Source organism: Chrysemys picta, chromosome 22, assembly GCF_011386835.1.
Source record: "Chrysemys picta bellii isolate R12L10 chromosome 22, ASM1138683v2, whole genome shotgun sequence".
NCBI classification, from domain to species: domain Eukaryota; kingdom Metazoa; phylum Chordata; order Testudines; family Emydidae; genus Chrysemys; species Chrysemys picta.
Genome location: NC_088812.1, coordinates 14,222,202 through 14,246,376, shown reverse-complemented (window position 1 = coordinate 14,246,376; position 24,175 = coordinate 14,222,202). Strand labels below are relative to the sequence as shown.

Here is a 24,175-nt window from a genome sequence, read left to right as displayed (position 1 = left end):
TCCCACCCCCATACCTCTGGGGTTCCAACTGGGCTGTGGTCTTCTCCCAGCGCTCCAGTCTGGAGGTCTGTGCTTTGGGCTCTCTTGGTTTAGAGCCGCCCTTTTAACCTTGGCCACCCTCCGGAAAGGATCCTTTATGCTGGGCAAGGGTCCTAAAGCTGTTTTCCCCTTGTCCCAGGCCTTCCTCCCCCTCTGACAGGGGTCACAGGATCCGCAGTACTGTCGGACAGTAACAAAGACCCCAGGCCAGTAAAAGCTCCGTAGCAGCCTCTGCTGGGTACGCCAGGTTCCCTGGTGCCCTGAGAGGGGAATGTCATGGGCCCGGCACAGCAGCTGGCGGCGATACTTCTGGGGTACCACCAGCTGCCTCCTGATCCCCCCTGACTCCATTTTCCCTGGGGGAGCCCATTCTCGGTACAGGAACCCCTTCTCCCACAGGAACCTTTTCCGGCCACCTCGTTCCATGGTCTGTACCGCATTGAGGTCGGCCAGGTCCCTTATTTTCCGCAAGGAGGGGTCTCTCTGTAGCTCGGCCTGGAACTCAGCAGCTGGGACAGGGATGGCCACCTGCTCTTTCTCGCCCGCTGGGTCCGAAGCTGCAGCCTCCCTGAGCCGCGTCCCTGGGCGTTCCCTCCCCACCAGGTTAGGGTCCTGCGCCTCAGGCAAGGCACCCCCCCCAAGGCCAGGGCGCAGGGCCCCTCGCCGGCTCTGACTGCGGGTCACAACCAGTGCCTTTTGGGGGTTGCTTGGCCAGTTCTCCAGGTCCCCCCCCATCAATACCTCAGTGGGCAAATACGGGTGTACCCCCACATCCTTGGGGCCCTCCTTGGCCCCCCACTTCAGGTGTACCCTTGCCACGGGCACTTTGACTGGTGTTCCGCCCACCCCCGTCAGGGTCAGGTAGGAGTTGGGCACCACCTGATCTGGGGCCACCACCTCGGGCCGGGCCAGCGTCACCTCTGCGCCCGTATCCCAGTATCCATTGACCTTCCTCCCATCCACCTCCAGGGGAACAAGGTACTCTCTCCGGAGGGACAGCCCCGCGCCCACCGTATAAACCAAAAACCCTGAGTCTGGGGCATCCAGCCCCCTAGAGGAGCTGGCCTGGGGCCCTTCTCTCTCTTGAGCAGTTGATAAGCTGCCAGCCCCTCTTGCGTGAGAAGCCTGCCCCTCGTCCGTCTGGGCCTCTACCAAGTTAACCCTATGCGGGTTCGGTCTGCTCAGTCTGTCCTTGAGCTTGGGGCACTGGGCCCGAACGTGGCCTCTTCGGCCGCAGTAATAGCAGCTCACGTCCTGTGGGTCCCCTCGAGCCGGTCGGTTGTCCCTGACGCTGGGCATTCCCCGTGGGAGGGGATTCCCCATATTCCCTCTTTGGGAGGTCCCAGGGTGACTCTCTCTCTGCATCGCGGCGGGCCTGTTCCTTTGGGGCTCCTCCCTGCCACCCCCTGACCGGCTCTTTACAAACTCATCAGCCAGCTGCCCGGCGTGTCGCGGGTTCTCTGGCTTTCTGTCCACCAACCACAGCCTCAGGTCGGATGGGCACCGCTCATACAGTTGCTCCAGTACCAGCAGTTTAATCAGGTCCTCCTTCGTCTGGGCCCCACCAGCCCACTTGCTGGCGTATCTTTCCATGCGGACGGCTAGTTGCAAATATGAGATCTCAGGGGTTTTATCTTGACCCCGGAACCTTTCCCGGTACATCTCAGGAGTCAGCCCAAACTCTCGTAGCAGGGCCCTTTTGAATAGTTCGTAGTCCCCTTTCTCTGCCTCTCCCAGTTGGCGGTACAATGCCACGGATTTGGGGTCCAGTAAGGGGGTAAGGACCCGGAGTCTGTCCGCGGGATCCACCCGGTGCAGCTCGCAGGCCGTCTCAAAGGCCTCCAGGAAGTCATCCATGTCCTCCCCCTCCTTGTATGGGGCCATGATGCACTTATCAAAGCTCCGTGCAGTCCTGGGTCCCCCCTCACTCACCGCAGCCGGGGGTTCGCTGCCCTTCAATCTCGCCAGTTCCAGGTCATGCTGACGCTGTCTCTCTTCATGCTGTCTCTGTCTCTCTTTCTCCTCCCGTTCATGCTGTCTCTGTCGTTCACGATCCTCCAGCTCTCTCAGTTTTAGCTCTTTCTCCCATTCCAGCCAATTCCGCTCCCCGGATGCCGAACGTCGCCGGGAGGATCCTCTGCTGGCCGGCGAGCTTCGCCGGGGGGACCCCCTGCTGGCCGGGGGGGTCACGGCGCCTTCGGTATTTGCTGGGCTCCTCCCCACCCTTCCCCTAGGCATAGGAAGGAGGGGTCTCGGGAAGCCCTCAGCAGCCGGCTGACCACTCCCAGCTGGGACAGACACTGGTGCCTGCGCTGCATTTGCCAGGCTGCTTCCCTGAGACACAGGGATCAGTTCATTCGCGCGATCTTCCGTCTCCAGCTGGGCAATGAGCTGTTCTTTGGTGAGCCTCCCAATGCGCAGCTGCCTCTGCTTGCACAGCTCCACCAGGTCGCTCTTAAGCCGCTTGGCATACATCTTCCTGCTGGCCACTCACCGGCCTGTGTGCTCACAGCTCCCCACAGTTCCCAGGGGGACCCCTAGTGTGCCAGCCCTTCTCGAGGTCACCACCTCTCTGCCAGGGTCGAGCTGCAGACTCCTCCGCCCCTGGGACCACTCGCTGCGATCCCCCCGGGGGACCCTGTTACTGCAAAAGTCCTTCTCGCTGGTCACACACTCCCAGGGGTAATAACCGTCTCTCTCCCACTCTTCAGCACGCCTGGTCCCCGTCAATCCCCCTTCGTTTTACTGCTCCCCAGTCACTTACTGCAGGAAGCGCCGTCCACGGGGTGCAGTAGATCCCACCGCTGCCACCAGTTGTAGCGGATTGTGGGGGAGTTAGGGCCCTGCACCCCCGGCTTCCTGCGATTCACCATGACTCTCAGCCAGCCAGTAAAGCAGAAGGTTTATTTGGATGACAGGAATACAGTCCAAGACAGGTCTTGCAGGCACAGACAACAGGGCCCCCCTCAGTTAGGTCCAGCTTGGGGTCCCAGGGCATGCCGGCCCACCCCCCCTTGGGGGGTCAGAGCCATCTCTGCCTCCCAGCCATCTCTCCAGCCTCCTTCCAGCCTGCTTCCCGCACTCTGCCCTCAGCGACCCCTCCCACAGCCTTTGTTCAGTTTCCGGGCCCCGGAGTCATCTGACCTCCAACCCCCTCCTGGGTTCTCATGTTACAAGCTCAGGTATGTTCCCTTGGGCCGGCTCCCATCCCCCGATGCAGACCATCCTAGTCACACTCCCCTGTCAGCATTCACACACCACAGTAAGAACAGTCCCAGTTCGTCACACGGGCACATCCCCGGCTCTGCTAACGAGCCGCAGCGCGCGCCAGACGGCATAATTCATGGCCCGGCGGCTGCCCCCTGCTGCTTCGCCGAGCAAACCCCAGATGTATTATTCATGCCCCCACGGACTTTTCTGGGCCTGGCAACACTGCCCCCCGGCTCCCCTCGGAGTAATCCGCTAATGAGCCGCTTCCCGGGGGACTGCGGGGAAGGAAGGAGCCCGGGCAGTCGTGACTCGAAGCGGGCGGCCACCCCCTCCCCCCCAGCGCTGCCCCCTGCGGACGAGCCCCAAACTCCAAGGGGAGGTCCGTGGGGGGAATCCGAGCCCCCCGCGCGCCCTGGGGAGGGCCAAGCCCCTGTGGCTCCCCGCCCCGGCCCGGCCCAAGGTAAGTTCTCGAGACTTGAGCAGGGGCCGCAGAGGAGAGTGCGGTGCCCCCCCACACATCAGCCTAATGCAAGGAGAGGGGGGCGCCCGCCCTGCTGCCTTGTTTTCCCCCTAATTGAATGGCGGGGGACTGGCAGCAGCTGCTCCTCAGATGGCGGATGCCACGGGATGCTAAACAGGCGGCTTCAAAGCCGGGCCTACACGGCGCGAGCAAATTGGACCCGTCGTCCCAGCTCCGCGCAGGGCCCCCCAGGCCTTTGTAGCCCCGGATCAGAACCGCGCGGCTGCTTCCTCCGATATCCGTCAGCCGGGTGGCAGGAGACGAGATGAAACACAGGTTGCGGGGGGCACAGCCCGTCCCCGGGGCCCCCCCGAGCTGCTGTTACTTGTTGTTCTCTGCTGCAGCCGATCCCTGGATTTCCCGGGCAGCTGGGGTGGGACTTGGCGAAGATTCACTTTGCCAATAAACTTTCTGTGCTGGGGAGCCGGGGGAGGGGCCGCTGCTGGGGGAGGGGGCTCCCAGGCTGGGAGCCCAGGATGGCACCGGGACTGGGGTACAGAGCTGACATTGCAAGCTTAGCGCCCCTCCGTCCTGCCTGAGTCCCCCAATCCTGCCAGGTCAGCTGCCCACACGCAACTGTGCCAACACCCTTCCATCCCCACCTACAGCCCCTGCTAGCCCGGCCCTGGGCTCCCCACCCCCAGCTCTGCCGGCGCCCCTCACTCCCGACCCGCAGCCCCCTGCTAGCCCAGCCCTGGGCTCCCCGCCCCAGCTCTGCCGGTGCCCCTCACTCCCGACCCACAGCCCCTGCTAGCCCAGCCCTGGGCTCCCCCCCCTCCGCTCTGCCGGTGCCCCTCACTCCCGACCCACAGCCCCTGCTAGCCCGGCCCTGGGCTCCCCACCCCCAGCTCTGCCGGCGCCCCTCACTCCCGACCCGCAGCCCCTGTTAGCCCGGCCCTGGGCTCCCCACCCCCAGCTCTGCCGGCGCCCCTCACTCCCGCCCCGCAGCCCCTGCTAGCCCAGCCCTGGGCTCCCCCCCACAGCTCTGCCGGTGCCCCTCACTCCCGACCCACAGCCCCTGCTAGCCCAGCCCTGGGCTCCCCCCCACAGCTCTGCCGGTGCCCCTCACTCCCGACCCACAGCCCCTGCTAGCCCGGCCCTGGGCTCCCCCCCCCAGCTCTGCCGGTGCCCCTCACTCCCGACCCACAGCCCCTGCTTGCCCAGCCCTGGGCTCCCCCCCCCAGCTCTGCCGGTGCCCCTCACTCCCGACCCGCAGCCCCTGTTAGCCCAGCCCTGGGCTCCCCACCACAGCTCTGCCAGTGCCCCTCACTCCCGACCCACAGCCCCTGCTTGCCCAGCCCTGGGCTCCCCCCCACAGCTCTGCCGGTGCCCCTCACTCCCGACCTGCAGCCCCTGCTAGCCCAGCCCTGGGCTCCCCACCCCCAGCTCTGCCGGTGCCCCTCACTCCCGACCCACAGTCCCTGCTAACCCAGCCCTGAACTCCTCACACACACAGTTCTGCTGATGTCCCTGGAGCCCAAGCTACAATACGAAGCAGGGAGAGTCAAGGAGGCCAGTGGAAAACTCCAACCCATCCTGGCTAAGAAGCCCCATATTGTGGGGATCTGGGCAGGAGGGGCCAAGCCAACAACCCCTCCCCCCATGCCCCAAGATCAGGGCAGGGCTGTTCTGGAATCAAAGCAGACTGGCACAGACAGACAGATGGGCAGAGATACCGAGCAAGCAACAGCCGGCCTCATGGAGAACAATGTACAGATGAACGCCCAGGGGCACCGAGGGACGGACGGATACCCGGGTAGCAGCAAGGGACAGCCGGACACCCAGGGGGCACCGAGGGACAGCTGGACACCTGGGGGTACCGAGGGACAGCTGGACACCCAGGGGGCACCAAGGGACAGCCAGACACCCGGGTAGCACCCAGGGACAGCCAGACACCCGGGAGTACCGAGGGACAGCTGGACACCCAGGGAGCACTAAGGGATGGCTGGACACCCAGCCAGCCGGACACCCACGGGGCATCCAGGGACAGACGGACACCCAGGGGGCACCAAGGGACAGCCAGACACCTGGGTAGCACCCAGGGACAGCCAGACAGACCGGGAGCGCCGAAGCATGACCAGACACCTGGGGAGTGGTGAGAGACAGCCCAACACCTGAGGGGCACCGAGGGACAGCCGGACACCCAGGGAAGCGCCGAGCGACAGCGTCACAGCTGGACACCCGGGAGCACCAAGGGACAGCGTCACAGCTGGACACCCGGGGAGGGCTTTGGTGGTGATTTGCCTGTCCAGGGGGAGGGGGGGAGCGGCCGGGCCGCACTCCCAGCCCCACCATGCCCAGTAATGTGTCTGTTTGTCGGGTGCGCTGACTTCTGCGCATCCACCATCGCTGCGCTTGGCCCCGGCTGGGCCGGCCCCGCGGCATCGCCACTCCCAGGCCCGGCACGCTCGCTGCACAGACCGTGGGGCGCCGGCGGCTCCCGTCCGCCCGACAGGCCTGGGCAGCCTCTCTCCAAAAGCCCTCGTGGCGGTTGCGAGCCCCTGGCACATCTGGGCACCTCCCCCCAGCCCAGAGCCCAAGCTCCAGCCAGCCGGGAGCTGGAGCGAAGGGGCTCAGCCCGGAGAAGGGAGCCGCGAGGGAAGTGCCCCCTGCTGCTGTACCCACCGCGAGGACCCCGAGTCCCCCAGCTGGGCACCGTGTGTCTCTGCCATTGGTTCTCTGCCAGGCCCCAGCCTGACGGAGGAGACGGCAGCAGGACGAGCAGGGGAGGGCTGGAGATGGGGAGCAGGAGGCTGAGGGCGGATGGGACCAGCAGGGGGGAATTAAGGGGCATGGGGGCGTAAGCAGGAGGGAGCCGCTCTCTATCGCCCCTCCCCCAGAGCAGGGGCAGAGACACCCCCCCACTTCCAGGGGCGACCGATCCCCTTGCCCCTGGGATGGCTGGCAATGGGGGGGGGGCACAGCTGGAGGAGGGGGGATTTGCAGTTGTGGTCCCCCAAGGATTGAATGGAGACACCCCCAGAGCAGTCCCAGCGTCTGCCCGTTCCAGGCTGGGAGCTGCCCTGGTTGAAATCAATCACTAGCCACTTGGCAGGCTGCAGCAGCCCCTGGGGTGCTGGATCCATGGGGCCAGGCAGGGGGGCAGGGTCCCAGCCACTGTTGGGGCAGCTGGACACACAGAGCCTATAGGTGAGAGCAGCGGGCACCCCCCCCCCCCCCCGGATGCCCTCTAATGGGGCCATCTCCAGCCCAGCCCGTGATGGGCAACCCCCCTGCAGGCTGCATGAGTCACCCACCATCTGGGTGCCATTCTGAACCTCTTCCTTCCCTTGCAGGGAGCGAGCTGAAGTGTGTGTGGGGGGGGGGACGGGGGGGAAGGCGCCAGGACTCCTGGGTTCTAGGCACCTCAATAATATCCATTCCCAGCTCTGGGACGGGAGGGAGCCGACCCAGCCGAGTGGTCAGAGAAGGGGAATCCAAGGAGTCAGAACTCCTGGGTTCCATCCCCCAGTGCTGCCGCTGGGTCGGTCACTGCCAGGCTCTGGGCCTCAGTTTCCCCCAATCTCCCATAAGGTACATGCTGGGGGCTGGGGAGGGGCAGATTTAACCGGTGTCAGTGAAACACTCCAAGACCCCGAGCGAGGGACACTCCCTATTACCTGGCACCCGAGTGGGGCTGGCGAGCCCGGGGGCGGAGTCCGGCTGCTTCCCACCAGGGCTGGGAGCAGAGACCAGAATCCGCTCCGTGGCGCCTCCCGCTGGGAGTACATGGGCCAGGGCAGCCCCCCCTGGCTGCTGGGACCTTTACCCCCCCCGACCCCGGGCCAGCCCCCCACAGCTAGAACCCAGGGCCAAGTCTGGTCCTATCCCCAGCTCTGGGGTGAAGGGGGTTGGGAGGGTCTAAGGATTAGAGTGGGGGCTGGGAGCCAGGACTCCTGGGTTCTATCTCCAGCTCTGGGACGGGAGTGGGGCCTAGTGGTTAGAGCTGGGGGGGGGGTCTTGGAGCCAGGACGCCTGGGTTCTATCTCCAGCTCTGGGAGGGGAGTGGGGCCTAATGGTTAGAGCTGGGGGGGGGGTCTTGGAGCCAGGACGCCTGGGTTCTATCTCCAGCTCTGGGAGGGAAGTGGGGTCTAGTGGTTAAAACCCACCCACCCAGCATCAGCTGTCCTGGCCCCAGCCCCCCAGCTCTGGTCAGGGTGCAGGGCGGGGGGAGCCGGGGCAGGAGATAGGGGGCCCAGGGCCCAGAGCTGGGGGGGAGCAGACTGGAGCTTTGTTTTAGCAGTTCAAAGCGATGCACCGGTTGTTTGCACTTCAAAGGGCGCAGCTGGGCCCGCGCGGAGTAATTAACAGCTGCATTACGAGGGACCCCCTGAAAGAGCCCCCCCCCCCCCCGCCTGCCCCTGCCGCCACTGCACGTGCGCGCTCACACACAGACACACAAGCACGAATGCACACACACACCTGCTGCAACTACACACACACAGACAGACAGACACACACACACTGCTGTGACTGCACACACACACCCCTGCTGCAACTCCACACACACACACACACCCTGCTGCAACTCCACACACAGACACACACACACACCCCACACTGCAACTCCACACACACACCACGCTGCGACTGCACACACACACACCCCTGCTGCAACTCCACACACACACACACACACACCTGCTGCAACTACACACACACAGACAGACACACACACACCCTGCTGTGACTGCACACACACACCCCTGCTGCAACTACACACACACAGACACACTGCTGTGACTGCACACACACCCCTGCTGCAACTCCACACACACACACACACACACACCCCTGCTGCAACTCCACACACAGACACACACACACACCCCACACTGCAACTCCACACACACACCACGCTGCGACTGCACACACACACACCCCTGCTGCAACTCCACACACACACCTCCCTGCTGCCATCATGCACATTTGCACACCCAGAGCTGTCACCATGCACACTCACACACACACCCTTGCCATTACTCACACACAAACATAAACACCCACCACTATCACACACACGCAGGGTTGTGTGAGATGTGTCTAGGAAACGATGCCTCTTCCCTGACTGCATTGGACCCTACACATACACACACACAATCACACCTGCCACCGTTGGTCCACACAACCTGTCCACAAACACCTGCCAGTGACACACACACCCCAGCTGCTGCCGGACATTCACTGCATGCACACACTGCACGCACACACATGCTGCGGCCGCGCCACGTTCACACACACACATACATAGACAACTCACACGCACCTACCATTGCTACACTCACACACCTGCCATCATTGATACACACACCAACACCCCAGCTGCTGCCACACATGCAGTGAACAAGCACACACACTGCTCACACACATTGCACAAACACACTGCATGCGCACGCGCACACACTGTACAAACACACTCACTGCACAAACACACTGCATACACATGCACACTGCACAATTGCACTGCACGCATGCACCCCAGAAACACATGCAGTGCAAAAACACACTACACGCACACACACATATACTGCACACACACTGCATGCACACACACATACTGCACAAACACACTGCACGCACACACGCACTGCACAAACAACACACTACATGCACACACGCACTACAAACACACTGCACAAACATATGCATTGCATGCACATGCACACCCACTGTGCACACACACACATGCACTGCTGCACCGCACGTGCTGCTGCCACACTCACACACACAACTCCCATTGCTACACACACACACGCACACACACACACACTCTCTCACTACCACACCCACCCACTTCTGCCTCTTGATACAACACCCAGCTTACGGCTGCCTGACCTGGCCCTCCTGGGGGAGAGGATGCCCCCTGCCAGCAGCCCCCCACCGCACCCCTCCCCATAGCACTGGGGCCATGCCCCACACCGATCCCAGTTCCCATCTCCATGTGCTAGACAGTTCCCTGCAGATGGTGCCCCCAGCCCTGTCACCCGCCGCCGAGCCGTAGGGCCAACCAACGGGGCCGGAAGGGCGAGCTGCAGCCGGCCAGCTGCGGCCTGGTGCCGTCTACACTAGCATTGTGTGAACACGTTTGAGTGACAGCTGTCCTGTAGACATGGCCAGGGAGGGGGGATACCAGCTCCTTGGCCTGGGGGGATAGGGGTGAGGTCCTGGCACATACCAGAGGGCTGAGGGGGAGGGGGAGACAGAAACAGCCCCTCCCAGGGCGTTCACTGAAACCCACCCTAGGGATGGAAAGTGCTAATGGCGGGGGAGGGGGCAGCCCAGAGCCAGGAGATAAGGCAGCACAATGGGCTATTTGCATACAATGCCCCGCACCCAGCCCTGGGGCTCATCAAGGGCCTTGGGGGTGGGGGAGGGGAGGAGAGCTGGGGGAGGGGCAAACCTCCCCGCCCCGTACATGCAGCACAGCACCCTCCCCTCCTGCCAGGCTGGGGCCCATGTGCTGCTGGGCACTCGCTGTCCTAGCTGCTCGCTCACCGTATCTCACCACCTGGGAAGCGCGGGCGGATGCCAGCCCCTGTCTGGCTCCAGCAGCCACAGCCAGGCCCCTGCCAAGCAGCGGACAGGGACGGGGGCAGCCGGGCGCCATCCCCCAGGCCGGACACACGGACGCGGCACAGGGCGTCACACCCCCCCCCCCAGGCCAGACACATGGATGCGGCACAGGGCGCCACCACCCCCTAGGCCGGACACACAGACACAGGCGAGCACCACCACCCCCTAGGCCAGACACACAGACACAGGCAAGCGCCACCACCCCCTAGGCCGGACACACGGACGCAGCACAGGCGCCATCCCCCAGGCCGGACACACGGACGCGGCACAGGGCGTCACCCCCCCCCCCCCAGGCCAGACACATGGATGCGGCACAGGGCGCCACCACCCCCTAGGCCGGACACACAGACACAGGCGAGCACCACCACCCCCTAGGCCGGACACACAGACACAGGCGGGCGTCACCCCCCAGGCCGGACACACGGACGCGGCACAGGGGGCCACCACCCCCTAGGCCGGACACACAGACACAGGCGGGCACCACCACCCCCTAGGCCGGACACACGGATGCGGCACAGGGCGTCACCCCCCCCCCCAGGCCAGACACATGGATGCGGCACAGGGCGTCACCCCCTAGGCCGGACACACGGACGCGGCACAGGGTGCCCCTCCAGGCTGGACACATGGATGCGGCACAGGGCGTCACCCCCCCAGACCCGACACACAGACGCGGCACAGGGTGCACCCCTAGTCCGGACACACGGACGCGGCACAGGGCGTCACCCCCCAGGCCGGACACACGGACGTGGCACAGGGTGCCCCCCCCAGGCCGGACACACGGACGCGGCACAGGGTGCCCCTCCAGGCTGGACACACGGACGCGGCACAGGGCGTCACCCCCTAGGCCGGACACACGGACGTGGCACAGGGTGCCCCCCCCAGGCCGGACACACGGACGTGGCACAGGGTGCCCCTCCAGGCTGGACACACGGACGCGGCACAGGGCGTCACCCCCTAGGCCGGACACACGGACGTGGCACAGGGTGCCCCCCCCAGGCCGGACACACGGACGTGGCACAGGGTGCCCCCCCCAGGCCGGACACACAGACGCGGCACAGGGTGCCCCCCCAGGCCGGACACACAGACGCAGGCCCTGTCTCAGGGCCGGAGCCCGTTCTGTGTGGAAGGAGGCGGCCAGCTGGCCAGTCTTGGCAGAGCGGAGCCTTGGCAGACCTCGGCGAAGGGGGGGGGGGATATCGTCTGTCTGTCTGTCCATCCATCCTGCTGTCATTCTGTCCATCTTCCAGTCAGTCTCTCTCGCTTTCCCGCAGGTGCCCCTCACCGGGGTATCTGGGAGCAAACGCTAATAACGTCACTGGCTTCAAGCGGGTCTCTGACCCACCCCCCAAGCCAGGCATGGGAGAGTTGATGTTTCATTCCCCCCTCCCTTTCCCCAGAAGGGGTGGTCTGTGGGGGGGGGATCTCGGGGCGCCCTTCCCCGCCCCCCACTGTAGAGTCACACGGGGAATCTCCAGCATATCCGAAACTCCCGGGAGTGTCCCAAGGCGCTGGATACGAAGTGAGCCACGCAGCAGTGGGCCCCCAACAACCCGGTGGCCACCTGATCCTGGGGTGCCAAGCGGAGGGGATTCCCGTGGGCCCCTCCCCGCGTCTGTGTGGCCACAAAGCAGGAAGGGGCCAGTTGGGGTGGCCACTAGACACAGGGAGGCGGGATGGCCCAGTGGTTAGAGCCAGGAGGGGCGTCCTGGACCCACAAACTCCCTCCCCTGTCCTAGATGCAGCCAGCTCTGGGGTGAGTCCCGAGGCCCTGCTGCTGGACTGGCATGTCACGTACCCAAGAGGAACCATTTGCTGCATCCCATGCGCTCATTCCCCTCCCCTCCCCCCCGGCTCCCTAAAACCCCACCTCGCGCTGTACCTTTCAAGAGATAAAACGAGCCCCATCGGCCCCTTTGCATCCATAACAAGCGACCCAGCGGGGAGCCCGGCGCTTAAAGGAGACCCAGCCAGACCCCTTTGAAATCCCTCCATCTAGTTTAATGATTGGTTCGCTCCCGGACTTCAAAGGCTGCCTCCCCTCCGCACTCCTGATTGGCTGAGGGGGCAGCCCAAAAAAAAAAAAAAAAGTTTGCGCGCAGGGGGAAAAGCGCAAAGATGCGGCCGGGGGAGAAGCGGCGGCTGGAGAAGGAGGATGACGCCTGCGAGCCGCGGCGCGCCGCGCTCCACGGAGCAGCCCTGAGCCGCCGGCCCTGGCCACAGCGCGCACGGCCCCCGGCTCCCGGACCCCAGCCCTGCTGCAGGTAAGGGGCGTCCCTTCCGGCCGGGAACGCAGGCGATCTCCCGGCTCCCCGCCCCAGCGGGGTGGGGATGGGCCGAGGGACCCCCCCACACCCCTTCCCAGCTGGAACGCTGCGTGCGCCCCGGAGAGCTGCGCCCTTCCGTACCCGAGTCCTGCGCCCTGCGACGCAGGGAGGCGAACCCTGTGCTGGGGGGATGTAGTAGCACTCCGAGGGCCCCGATCCTGAGCTGGAGGCAGGTCGCTGCCCGCAGCCGGGGGAGCAAAAAGAGGCGATTCCCATGGAAGATCCTCTCCGTGCGCTTTGCGTCGCTGCTGCTTAGCCTGGCACGGGACAGGGACCGTCTCCTGGTCCCCGGCCCGCCCTCTGGCTCCCTCCCCCTCAGAGCTGAGCCCAGCGGAGGGCAGCTAAGCCTCGGGCTGTGCAGACCCACGCCCCTTGGGCGTCTTCCCCGGGTCCCCTGGGGCCTAGCGGGTCCGTCCCCCGCAGAGACACATGGAGCCGGCCAGCCGCGCCCGCTCGCTCCGCCGGGTCCTGGGCCACGCCAGGGCTGCCCCAGTCACAGCGGAGCTGCCTGCCCCGAAAAGTTGATTCTCCCAGAGGGGCTGGTGGGGAGCCCTGACCCCCTGGAGCCCAAAGGACCAGAGTCCGGCTGCACACTGGGACAGGCAGGCTAGTCACCAGCTGTCACGGGGTGCACCGTGTCCCCTGCCCCCCAGGCCGCGAGTCCCAGGTCAAGCACCCCCGACCCTCTAGCCTGTGACAAAGTCAGAGGGAGCGGAGCGCTGGGTCCTCCTCCCTTTCTGGCTAGGGTTGGGGGGGGGTCATATTTTCACACTCCCTCCTCCCCCCAATCACAGGGCATGAGTCACTCGGCAGGGCCCCTGCCCCTGCGAGAGCCTTCTCCTCTGCAGCCCCTGCCACCCGCCTCTCCCAGGGCTCCGGTTCCCCTGAAACTTCAGCCGAGCCCCCTTGTCTCATTTATAACGGACTCGCCCCTCGCAGGCATCCGCACACTCCTGGGCGTGGGACACTGCTTGTGCGTCAGGGTGAGCACCATGCTCAAATCACTGGTGATACGGGATGCACGGCCAAACCACTGGTGATACGGGATGCACGGGGCGGTCTCTGCGTCTCCCTTGTGGTGCAGGGGCCAGGGCTGCCTAGTGAAGATCCCCCAACCTCTGGGCCGGACTCTGCTCCCAGACACAAGGGTGAAATCCGTGGTGAATTCAGTGGGGACTCCAGAGCGCCGCCCATGGGACCGGGCTGGGGACTGGCGGGCGAGCCCCCCTATACTGCAGCAAAGCAAAGTTCTCAAACCCTCGAGAGAAACACTCCAGGGTCTCCAAGGTCAAATGTCTCCTGGTGGAAACAGACACGGAGCCCCGGAGACTGCCGAGAACAGACCCTGTTGGGTATCGCGGGCTGCCTGTGCCAGGCTCAGTCTAACCGCCACCCCGTGCAGATGGGCTGGGCAGTCCTCCATCCTGGCTTGGGTTAATAACCCAGCGTTGCAAACGCCTCAACTTTCTAGTCACCCCAGGGGCTGCCAGAGACACAGACAGAGGTGACCTGCTTGGCATCACTTAGGGCGCAGGAGTTGGGGGCTGTGCCCTGCGCCAAGCTGTGAGCCCGGACGCTGGGCACCGGGACGGTATAATAGACTGGGATCTATTCCCACCAATGGGGGGGAAGCCTCACCCCCGAGGCCTGACCCACCCTGGGCAGGGCACACCCACAGCTGCCAGGGCAGGAAGAGGAGTTTGCACCTCCAGACCCGCAGCTCCCAACCCAGAACTCCACTCAGGCAAGTCTATGGGGCTCCCAAGTCTGAGTGGTGCCCTGAGGTGTGCCCAGCGTTCCCCGGGGGGGGGGGTCACCCAGGAACCGCATCCAGCCTCCCGCCCCCACCCTGGCTCTCTCCTGCGCCCGCTGACCTGCTGCCAGGCAGGAGGCTGGGAAGGGCAGGAGCCGGCTGGGTTTGGGGTGGGTCAGTCCTGCTGGGGGAGCTGGTGCCCGGGCACAAATGGGGGCCATTCGCATCAGAGGCTAATGAGCACCTCGGGCTGGGGGGTGCAGTTCTGTTCTGTGGGGCCCTGGGCACCCCCTAGAGGCAGGACTTGTGGAGCTGGGGAGGGGGGTGCTCCAGGTGGGTGATGGTGCAGCTTGGGGGGCCGGAGGCACGGTGGCTGGGGGTGTGTGATGCTGTGATGGGAAGGCAGGTGGGTGATGCTCTGGCAGAGGAGAGGGTTGCTGTGGCGGGGGGGCAGTCAGGTGACGTAGGGGCTGGGGGGTGACCCTCTGGTGCAGGGGGTGGGAAGATGCTCAAGCTGGGGGGGGCAGGTGATGCAGGGCTGGGGGGTGAAGATGCTCAGGCTGGGGGGGCAGGTGATGCAGGGGCTGGGGGTGATGCTCAGGCTGGGGGGGGCAGGTTATGCACGGGCTGGGGGGGGAAGATGCTTGGGGGGGAGGAGATGCAGGGGCTGGGGGCAAGCTGCAGGGAGTGGTACTGGGAGGGGGGTTGTTCTCACTGCTAGGCCCGGTCCTGCCTGACTCCGGCTCTCTCTGCCCCAGGACAGGACCCCCGTCTCCTCCCCCGAGCGAGCTGCTCCCCACCACCCCTCCTTGGCGTTCCTGGCAGCGGCTGCGGGACCCTCCTCTGCGGACTTTGCCCCGGCAGCCGGCCCTGCTGGGATGTTTCAACGCTGGAGCAACGAGGTGCCAGCCGGCTCCGGGCTGAGTGCCCACGCCATGGCCTTTGGGCTGCCCAAGGCGCAGTACCCCGGGCACGTCGCCCCGGGCTCTCCCCTGACCCCACCGGCCGAGCACACCTACTCCTTCGAGCTGTCGCCGGTCAAGGTCCTGGCTCCCCAGGGGCTGCCCGGCTCTTCCTACCACTTCCCTGAGGCTCAGGACTTCCCCAGCTTCTTGGAGAGCTCTGGCGGCATGGCCCCCCGGCCCCTGGGCCCCGGCCCCCCCAATGCCCCAGCGGGTCATGCGGAAGATGCCCCCTGGTGGAGCCTGCAGCAGCCCACCCCGGGCAACCTGCCTGCCTTCCACCTGAGCCGGCCCCTGATGCTGGGGCCACAGCCCCCGCTCCCAGCCCTGCTACACGGCTCCCCAAAGGGGCTGCTGGGCCCGGCCCGGCGCTGCCGCCGCTGCAAGTGCCCCAACTGCCAGGCGGGCGCCGAGGAACCAGGCAAGAAGAAACAGCACCTGTGCCACTTGCCGGGCTGCGGGAAGGTCTACGGCAAGACGTCCCACCTGAAGGCCCACCTGCGCTGGCACGCGGGCGAGCGCCCCTTCGTCTGCACCTGGCTGTACTGCGGGAAGAGCTTCACCCGCTCGGACGAGCTGCAGCGTCACCTGCGGACTCACACGGGCGAGAAGCGCTTCGGGTGCCAGGGCTGCGGGAAGCGTTTCATGCGCAGCGACCACCTGGCCAAGCACATCAAGACCCATCAGGGCAAGCGGGTCAAGGGCGGCGGGGCCCAGTTGGGCGCCATCAAGCAGGAGTGAGGGGGCGGCGGACGGTGGGGGGGGCACGGGGAGGGCCGGCGCGGCTGCTATTGGGGACAGACCTGCGGGGGGGGGGAGGGAAACTGAGGCACACGCTTCTGGTCCCACATACAAAGACTCCACGTTGTGCGCACGCACCTGGAGACACACGGCCGAGGCAGAGCAGGTCCAGCCTGGGATCTGCGGGAAAGGTCCCAAATCTGGCCGCTCAGGCCAACTGGGAATGTTCGAAATATCCCACGTGGCCCTGATCACGTGGCCCAAAGCGCTTGGTTCCTCCAGGGTGGACCCTAGCGTCTCCACGGTGCCGGGCGGGTTTTCCCCGGGCGGCCTGCGGCACAGCCAGGGCCATCCCTCTCCACCGGAAACTTTGAGACAGAAGCCGTGAGACGTTTGGAGTTTGGCATTTCCCGACAGAAAACATCACCTTGGGAAAGCTTTGGGTCGAAGACACACACACACACCCAAGCACCCGGACATCTGCAGAGACGCCCCCCCCCAGAGCACCCTGGCCACCCACAGAGATGCCCCCCCCCGAACCACCCCGGCCACACACAGAGACGTGCCCCCAGATACCTGCGGAGACGCCACCCCCGGAGCACCCCGGACACTCGTGGAGATGCCTCCCCCAGAGTGCCCCCAGCCACCTGCGGAGATGCCCCCCCAGAGCGCCTGACTGCGGAGACGCCCCCCAGGAGTCTCAAATTTGCACAGCGCGTTCCCTCTGGAAAAGCCAGTCCTTGTGACCCAGGGGTGTGTGGGGACCCCCCGCCCCGGGCCTCCTCCCTCATTTATCTTCAGCAGGAACAATGGAGCAGCCAGTCCTGGGGGGCAGGGGAGGTTGGAAGTGGCTAGAACTAAACACAGGGCACTGAGACCCCCCCTGTCCTGGGGGGGGGCCTGACACCTGGACCCCACAGTGAACATGGGGGCAGCTGTCAAATCCCCCTTCCCCCGCGGGCGCCCGCGCAGTCACTGTGACATCACAGCGCGTGAGGTCACACACACGCTTCTGACACTGGCATGGCGGGGGGGCCGGCTCCAGGGGGCCAGACTGCGCCCCCTGCCCCATGTACAGCGCTTGACACCCATTAAACGCCTGACACCGCCCCTGCCACTCTGGTTGGTCCAGTCTCTAGGGCCCCGGTGGGAGGGAGCGGGGGGGACCCCGACCCAGCTGAGATGGGGGTTGCCGCCCAGAGAACAGGGGCAACCCTGGGGCGCTGTGAGGCACCACCAGAATGTGGCCACCTCTTGGGGGGGGGCTGCACTGGTGAGGGGCTGAGCCCCCGTGATCCCCCCGCTCCCACCCCACCTGCACCTTTGGGGGGACAAGGTGCTGAGCCGACATGGGGTTCTGGGGGGCAATGGCAGAGCAGATCCCCCCACTTTGGGCCCACAGCAGGGAGGGCTGTTTCAGGGAGCACATTTTTTGTGGGGGGGATCCAGGAATCCCTCGAGGGGGGCTCATTCCTGGGGGAGCTGTGGAGTGGGAGGGGGGCAGAGCCAGCAGGTGGGTAAACACTCCCCCATCCCCTGCAGGAGGGGGAACTGGCTCTGAGATCTGATCTGTCTGAATGCCCCCCTCCCCCCATGGCCATAAACAGGAAAGCCCCCCACCCATGTCCCTCACTCAACCCACAGCCCCCACCCCATACCCCCAACCTGCACCCCCCCACTAGTCAACACCCTCCAAGCTAGTGGCTGTGAGTGCAGGATGGGGCTGTAGGCACAGTCCGTGGGGCTTCGGGGGCCCCTCCTGCTGCTTCTCTCTGGCAAAAGCGGGGCCCCACCTCACAGCCTTGGCTGGGGCGCCCCGCTGCCCCCCACCTCTGGGGCCGGGCCTGAGCCTGCCAGGGGTGTCAGCAGCATGAGGAGGTGCTGCCCCCATGCCCTGGGCCCCGGGGGGTCCCGGGGAGCCCCATGGCGCTGCCCCTGGCAGCAGAGCCCATGCCCCAGAAATGGGCCTGCCCCACACAAGCGCGAGCCCTACACAGGACCAGGCTCCTACGGATGGGAGCGGGGGCGGGGAGCTGCCCCCCCAGGAGCACAGGAGGTGCTGTCACCCCCTAGAGGCCGTGAGTGAGGTGGGGCTCCGAGCTCAGTCAGTTTTTCCCCATTTGATAAACCAAAATCTTTATTATTAAACAAAATAATTTCCCTGCCCGGGGCCCGGCAGCATGCATATACAGGGGCCTGCGGGCCCGGGGGGGCGAGGTCCCTGGGGGGCGGGCCCAGGGGGGCCCCGCATTGCATTCCCTGGTCCAGAAAGGGGGCCTGATTCCCATGGGGAAAGGTGAAGCCTGGGAGAGAAGCCGCCTTTGGGCTGGGCGGCTGGGCCAGGCTAGAGGGTTGGGGGGCGGCCATGTTGCAATCTCTGGGGCCAGAGATGGGGGGTGGGAAGGGAAGGGCCCTGACAGCGTGGGGCTGCTAAAAGTCCCCCGGGAGCAAGGATGGGATGTCTGGGAACACCCACACGCACATCCCTGCCACAAAGCAGGGGGAAGTGGGGGCCGCAGCTGGGGGTCAGGGCGACGGGGTCGGGGTCTGGCTGGGTCCAACCCAGCTCCCAGGCGGGGGCCGAGGCACCCTTCCCATCTGTCCAGAGCCCCATTTGCCCCCTCCCCAGCACCCCACTGCCCAGCCCCATCGCAGCTCCATGCACTGACGGGTCCTGGGTGGGGGAGGGGAAGACCCCCGTGCCCCCCTCAGCATGAGGGTCCTTGGCCAAAAGGAAGATGCTCAAGGTCACGTCCATGGTCCCTGCCTGGCTGCCCCTCCTCCCAGGGGGGGCAGCGTGGGGTGTGGGGCTCCAGGTCTCCCCGGCTTCACTCCAGTCTCCGAGGGGGGCCCCAGCCGTTCCTCGCGGGTCACTGCCTGGGTTGCGAGGGGGCAACAGCCTCCAGAGTCCACAGTGAGGGGGTGGGTCACAGCTCGTCTTCGTCGAGTTTGGCAAGCCGGGCGCTGGGGGTGTCGGAGCCCGGCTCGCGGAGCGGGCAGCCTGCCCCCCTCAGGACCTGCCAGGGACAAACGCAGCCAGAGTCAGCACCCCACCCCCAGCCAGACTCCTCTGCCTGCCCCAAAGCTGGGGAGCGCTGGCCCCTGCTCCCCAGAACCTGCGGTTCCCCCCCCCCAGCACCACCAGGCCTCAGCCCCGAACTCACAAGAGCCGACCACAAACCCCCAGCGGACGGGAACCACTGCAGATACGGGGCTCGGGGGGCAGCGGGTTGGGATTGGGGGGCATCAGCTGAGCTCAGGGGGAGCCCAGGGCTGGGCTAGCAGGGGCTGCGGGTCGGAATTGGGGGGCACTGGCTGAGCTGCGGGGGAGCCTAGGGCTGGGTTGGCAAGGGGTTGTGGTTCAGGATTGAGGGGAACCGGCAGGGCCCAGCGGGACCCTATTGCAAAGCAGGAGCAGAAGAGACGTTCCCCGGCGAGCCCCCATTGCCCCAGCCCCCCCACACCTGCTCCCCACCCCCCAGTTCCAGCCCTGGAAGCTGCATGGCCCTTATTGATCTGTTCCCATCACTCACCCCAGGGGGGGGCTCGCCTGGCTGGGGGCCCCCGGGGAAGTCGAGGCAAACATGGGCCGGGGAGGCCGTCCTGGGCGCGGGGGAGCTCTGGCTGCGGGCGGGCTGCAAGGGAAGCGCGAGGAGAAGTGGACCCAGGCGTCCTGGCTCAGGGAAGGGGCTTCCCCAAGGCTGGGCTCCCCAGACCCCGACTTCAGTCCCTGCCCCCCGCCCCCTACCTCAGCTGGCCCCCAGACCCCGACCTCAGTCCCTGCCCCCCACCCCCTACCTCAACTGGCCCCCAGACTCCAACTTCAATCCCTGCCCCCTACCTCAGCTGGCCCCCCAGTCCCTGCCCCCCGCACACCAATCCCCCCAGTACCTCAGTGGGCGGTGGGTGGCTGCTGGGCAGGTAGATGGAGGGCAGGGAGGAGTTGTAGGCCCGGAGGCCGGGCCCCATGTTCCTGTCCATGGAGGCGGAGGAGTGGGGACGCATTGGGCCGCTGGGTGGCGATGCCCGCGGGGCCCCCGCCCAGCCCAGGCTGTGGGACTTGCTCTCCCGCCGCTGGTACTCGATGGGCGACTGCAGCGCTGTGGGGGGGAACCACACGGGGCAGCACGTGTGTCACACGCTGCACAGAGCCACATGCACGCTCACACGGCGCACGGGCCGCACACGCCTGGGGGACAGCTCCCCTCCCCTGACCATTCTGGGAACCTCTCACCCTGCCGGGCCATAGGTAGGGCAGATAAGGGGGGAGGGGGGAAAGTGCACCCAAGGGGAGGTGGCTAGGGCAACCTGGAGGTCTGATGGGGGCTAGGGCAGGCTGTGGACGGGACGTCCCAGGGAGGGGCTGTGGGCGGAGCAGCATGTGGGCGGAGCTGTGGGCGGGACATCCCAGGGGCTGGGCTGTGGGCGGGGCAGCCGAGGGCCGGGGGAGGGGCCGGGGCAGCCCCGGTGGAGGAGTGGGGGGCACCTACCATTGAGGAAGTCGCGCTGGGTCTCCAGGATGTGGCTGATGTCGGCCGCCCAGGCCCGGGCGATCTCGGGGGCCGCGGCCTGGAGCACGTAGCGGACGCTGCTGCGGTCGGCGCCCCGCGACGTCAGGGCGAACTTGCAGGGGTCGTTCTCCACGCCCTCCTCCAGCCCCAGGCAGCTGACCTGCCGCAGGGAGCCCAGCCTAAGAGGGGAGCCGGCCCAGCCCCCTGCCACCGGCTGCCCCCTCCCCCAGGGCCTGGGGCCTACACTGGAGCGGGCAGGTGGAGGCACAGCCAGGGGCGCTCAGTTCCCCTCGAGGGTACCCTGGCTCTGGTCCAAGTCCCCCTGGTGTAGAGGGGCAGGAGGGCTCCCAGGCGTGGGTCACAGGGCGGGGAGGGGGCAGTGGTGGGGAGCAACCCCCAGGTGTGGGTCACAGGGCTGGGAGGGTGCAGTGGCGGTAGGGTGACCAGATGTCCCGATTTTATAGGGACAGTCCCGATTTTTGGGTCTTTTTCTTCTATAGGCTCCTATTACCCCCCACCTGCTGTCCCGATTTTTCCCACTTGCTGTCTGGTCACCCTAAGTGGCGGGGAGCGACCCCCAGGCGTGGGTCACAGGGAGGGGGCAGTGGCGGGGAGTGATCCCCAGGCGTGGGTCACAGGGAGGGGACGGTTTAGTGGCGGGGAGCGATCCCCAGGCGTGGGTCACAGGGCGGGGAGGGTGCAGTGGCAGGGAGCGACCCCCAGGTGTGGGTCACAGGGCGGGGAGGGTGCAATGGCAGGGAGCGACCCCCAGGCGTGGGTCACAGGGCGGGGACGGTGCAGTGGCGGGGAGCGTCCCCCAGGCGTGAGTCACAGGGTGGGGAGGGGGCAGTGGTGGGGAGCGACCCCCAGGCGTGGGTCACCGGGCGAGGACAGTGCAGTGGTGGGGAGCGACCCCCAGGCGTGGGTCACAGGGCGGGGAGTTGGCAGTGGCGGGGAGCGACCCCCAGGCGCGGGTCACAGGGCGGGGAGGGGGCAGTGGCGGGGAGCGACCCCCAGGTGTGGGTCACAGGGTGGGGACGGTGCAGTGGCGGGGAGTGACCCCCAGGCGTGGGTCACAGGGCGGGGACGGTGCAGTGGCAGGGGGCTGCAGGGGTCACAGCACATGAGGTCCCAGCCCCTCACTTCCCACTCCCTTTGGCCGTTGCCCCTGGGAAAGGTGCCTGCGAACCCCATTTTGCCCCCTTTGCTGTGTGTGTGTTGGGGGGCAGGTCGGGCAGGCCGTGGGTCCTGCCCTGCAAGATGCCCCCAGGGTTTGAGCTGGGCACCAGCTTCCAACCCTTTGGGTCTCACCAAAGGGGGTAGGAGGCTCCTCTGAGAGGCGGCACTTGCCTGGGTGGGCGGAGCTTCCTGAGGCTAGGATGGGGTGAGGCCTGCTAGGGGTGAGGCTCCCTGGTGGGAGCTGGGCTTCTGGCATGGGCAAGGTCTGATAAAGGCAGGGCTCCCTGGTGGGGCCGTGGCTTGCCAGAGGTGGGGCTCCATGGGTGGGGGCAGGGCCAGCCAGGGGCGGAGCTCCATGGGTGGGTGTGGCCTGCGAGAGGTGAGGCGGGGCCTGCCAGGGGCGGGGCTCCATGGGTGGGTGTGGCCTGCTAGAGTTGGGGCGTGGCCTGCCAGAGGTGGGGCTCCATGGGTGGGGGCAGGGCCAGCCAGGGGCAGAGCTCCATGGGTGGGTGTGGCCTGCGAGAGGTGAGGCGGGGCCTGCCAGGGGCGGGGCTCCATGGGTGGGTGTGGCCTGCTAGAGTTGGGGCGTGGCCTGCCAGGGGTGGGACTCCATGGGTGGGGTGTGGCCCACTAGAGGTGGGGGCTGGGCCTGCCAGGGGCGGGGCCCGCTAGAGGTGGGGGCGGGGCTCCCTGGCTGGAGGCGGGGCTCCAGGCCGTACCTTGATGCTGCTCTTGAAGAGGTAGGCGGGCGTGGCGAAGGCCTTGCGCCGCTCCAGCGGCTCGCTGAGGATGACGAGCTGCTCGAAGAGGAAGACGCGTCGCTCCCTGCAGCGCGGCAGGAACCCGCCGTCCTGCTCCGTCACCCAGAAGGTGTCCTGCTGCAGCAGCTTCCCCTGCGCCGTCAGCTTGCCCTGGGGGGGGTGGGGGGGTCACGTGGGGGCCAAAAGCACCCCTACCCCAGCCCCCCCAACTTCCTGTCACCCCCCTGCGCCCCACCAACACCTAACCCACCCGGCCAGCGCCCCCACCCGGCCAGCGCCCCAGCCCCCCATCAGTACCCACTCCATCTGGCCAATCAGGGGACAGCCCCGGCCCCACGGGACCCACTGGGGTGCTCAGGTTCGGATCCCAGTTCCAGGGAATCCTTGGGGGAAATCGGTGCCCCTTGGTGGCCGCTCGGCGAACAGGCGAGAGGGCAGAACGCAGACAGGAACCAGCTCGGCACCCTGGAATATGGGCAAAGAGCCATGCCCCCCCCCAACACCCCACAGGGACATGGACCCCTCAACCCCCCCCCAGTGGGCACAGACCCCCTAATCCCCCCCCACATCCCCGGGTCCTCGAGTGCCCCGGGGGGGGGGCCATGGCAGGCTGATAGCAGAGCCTACTCCATCCCCCTGCGGCGGGAGCAAAGGCTGCCCCAGCACAGGGCCTACGCGTGGGGGGGGAGACGGTTGATTGGAGCCCCCCCAACTCCTACCTCGAAGCCCTGCAGCCGCCCCACGTTCATCATGTCGTTGCAGCGCTTGGGCACGAAGCACATCACCTCCACGGCTTTCTGTGAGGCAAGGGGGCGTGAGAGCCGGGGGGAGGCCCTGGGCCCCGTGCGCCCTGGGGGGCAGGAGCTGCAGATACTTGGGGCTGCAAGTCAGGAGTGAGGGGCACTGGCAGAGTTGGGTGGGTTATCCCCAGACTCGCCCCCCCCCCCCCCCCCCACTGGCCATGTAATGACCCAGTTGCTTTCATTTTCCCAATGGGAACTGAACCAACCCCAGGATGAACTTCCCTGGCAAACACCCGCTCCGGTCCCCATGGAGACGCTGCCCCGTGCCCCCCTCCGGTCCCTACGGAGACGTTGTCCCTTGCCCCCTCCGGTCCCCACGGAGACGCTGCCTCTTGCCCCCTACGGTCTCCACGGAGACTCTGCCCCTTGCCCCCTACGGTCCCCACAGAGACGCTGCCCCGCGCCCCCTCCGGTCCCCACAGAGACACTGCCCCGCGCCCCCTCCGGTCCCCACGGAGACGCTGCCCCTTGCCCCCTCCGGTCCCCACAGAGACGCTGCCCCTTGCCCCCTCCGGTCCCCACGGAGATGCTGCCCCGTGCCCCCTACGGTCCCTATGGAGATGCTGCCCCGTGCCCCCTACGGTCCCCACGGAGACGTTGCCCCTTGCCCCCTCCGGTCCCCACAGAGACACTGCCCCGTGCCCTTTCCGGTCCCCACGTAAAAGCTGCCCACTGCCCTCCTGGTCCCCATGGAGATGCTGCCCGTGGTCCCCCGGTTCCCATGGAAATGCTGCCTGCTGCCCCCTGGCAACCTCACTTTGTCCCCATGGAAACTCTGCCCAATCCCCCCGACAATGCT

General features: G+C 66.5%; 2 protein-coding genes across 6 annotated transcripts in view; one reads left to right on the top strand and one right to left on the bottom strand.

Moving 5' to 3' along the window:
- The first annotated feature begins 12,435 nt into the window (after nt 1–12,435).
- LOC101946127 (transcription factor Sp5-like) lies at nt 12,436–18,244 on the top strand. The gene is made up of 2 exons (XM_005297246.3): nt 12,436–12,603; nt 15,183–18,244. Exons 1-2 carry the CDS (start codon nt 12,458–12,460, stop codon nt 16,120–16,122), a joined length of 1,086 nt encoding a protein of 361 aa, XP_005297303.3. The 5' UTR covers nt 12,436–12,457; the 3' UTR covers nt 16,123–18,244.
- LOC101932345 (rho guanine nucleotide exchange factor 25) overlaps nt 18,242–24,175 on the bottom strand; it is a 43,453-nt gene continuing 37,519 nt past the window's right edge. For 4 of the 5 annotated variants that reach the window (XM_065576630.1, XM_065576631.1, XM_065576628.1 and 1 more), the window contains 6 exons: nt 23,293–23,370; nt 22,532–22,723; nt 20,613–20,793; nt 20,014–20,222; nt 19,656–19,757; nt 18,242–19,139 (listed from right to left, as the gene is read on the bottom strand). In XM_065576630.1, the coding sequence (XP_065432702.1) occupies nt 19,050–19,139; nt 19,656–19,757; nt 20,014–20,222; nt 20,613–20,793; nt 22,532–22,723; nt 23,293–23,370 (852 nt within the window). In that variant the 3' untranslated portion in view covers nt 18,242–19,049. The remainder of the gene's footprint in view (nt 19,140–19,655; nt 19,758–20,013; nt 20,223–20,612; nt 20,794–22,531; nt 22,724–23,292; nt 23,371–24,175) is intronic. The other variant, XM_065576629.1, reaches the window with a different exon arrangement.

Excerpts from the sequence above, each read along its gene's own strand:
- LOC101946127 (XM_005297246.3), top strand. The coding sequence starts at position 12,458 with ATGCGGCCGGGGGAGAAGCGGCGGCTGGAGAAGGAGGATGACGCCTGC. Across the intron at positions 12,604-15,182 it reads GGACCCCAGCCCTGCTGCAG|GACCCCCGTCTCCTCCCCCG; the intron begins GTAAGGGGCGTC and ends GCCCCAGGACAG.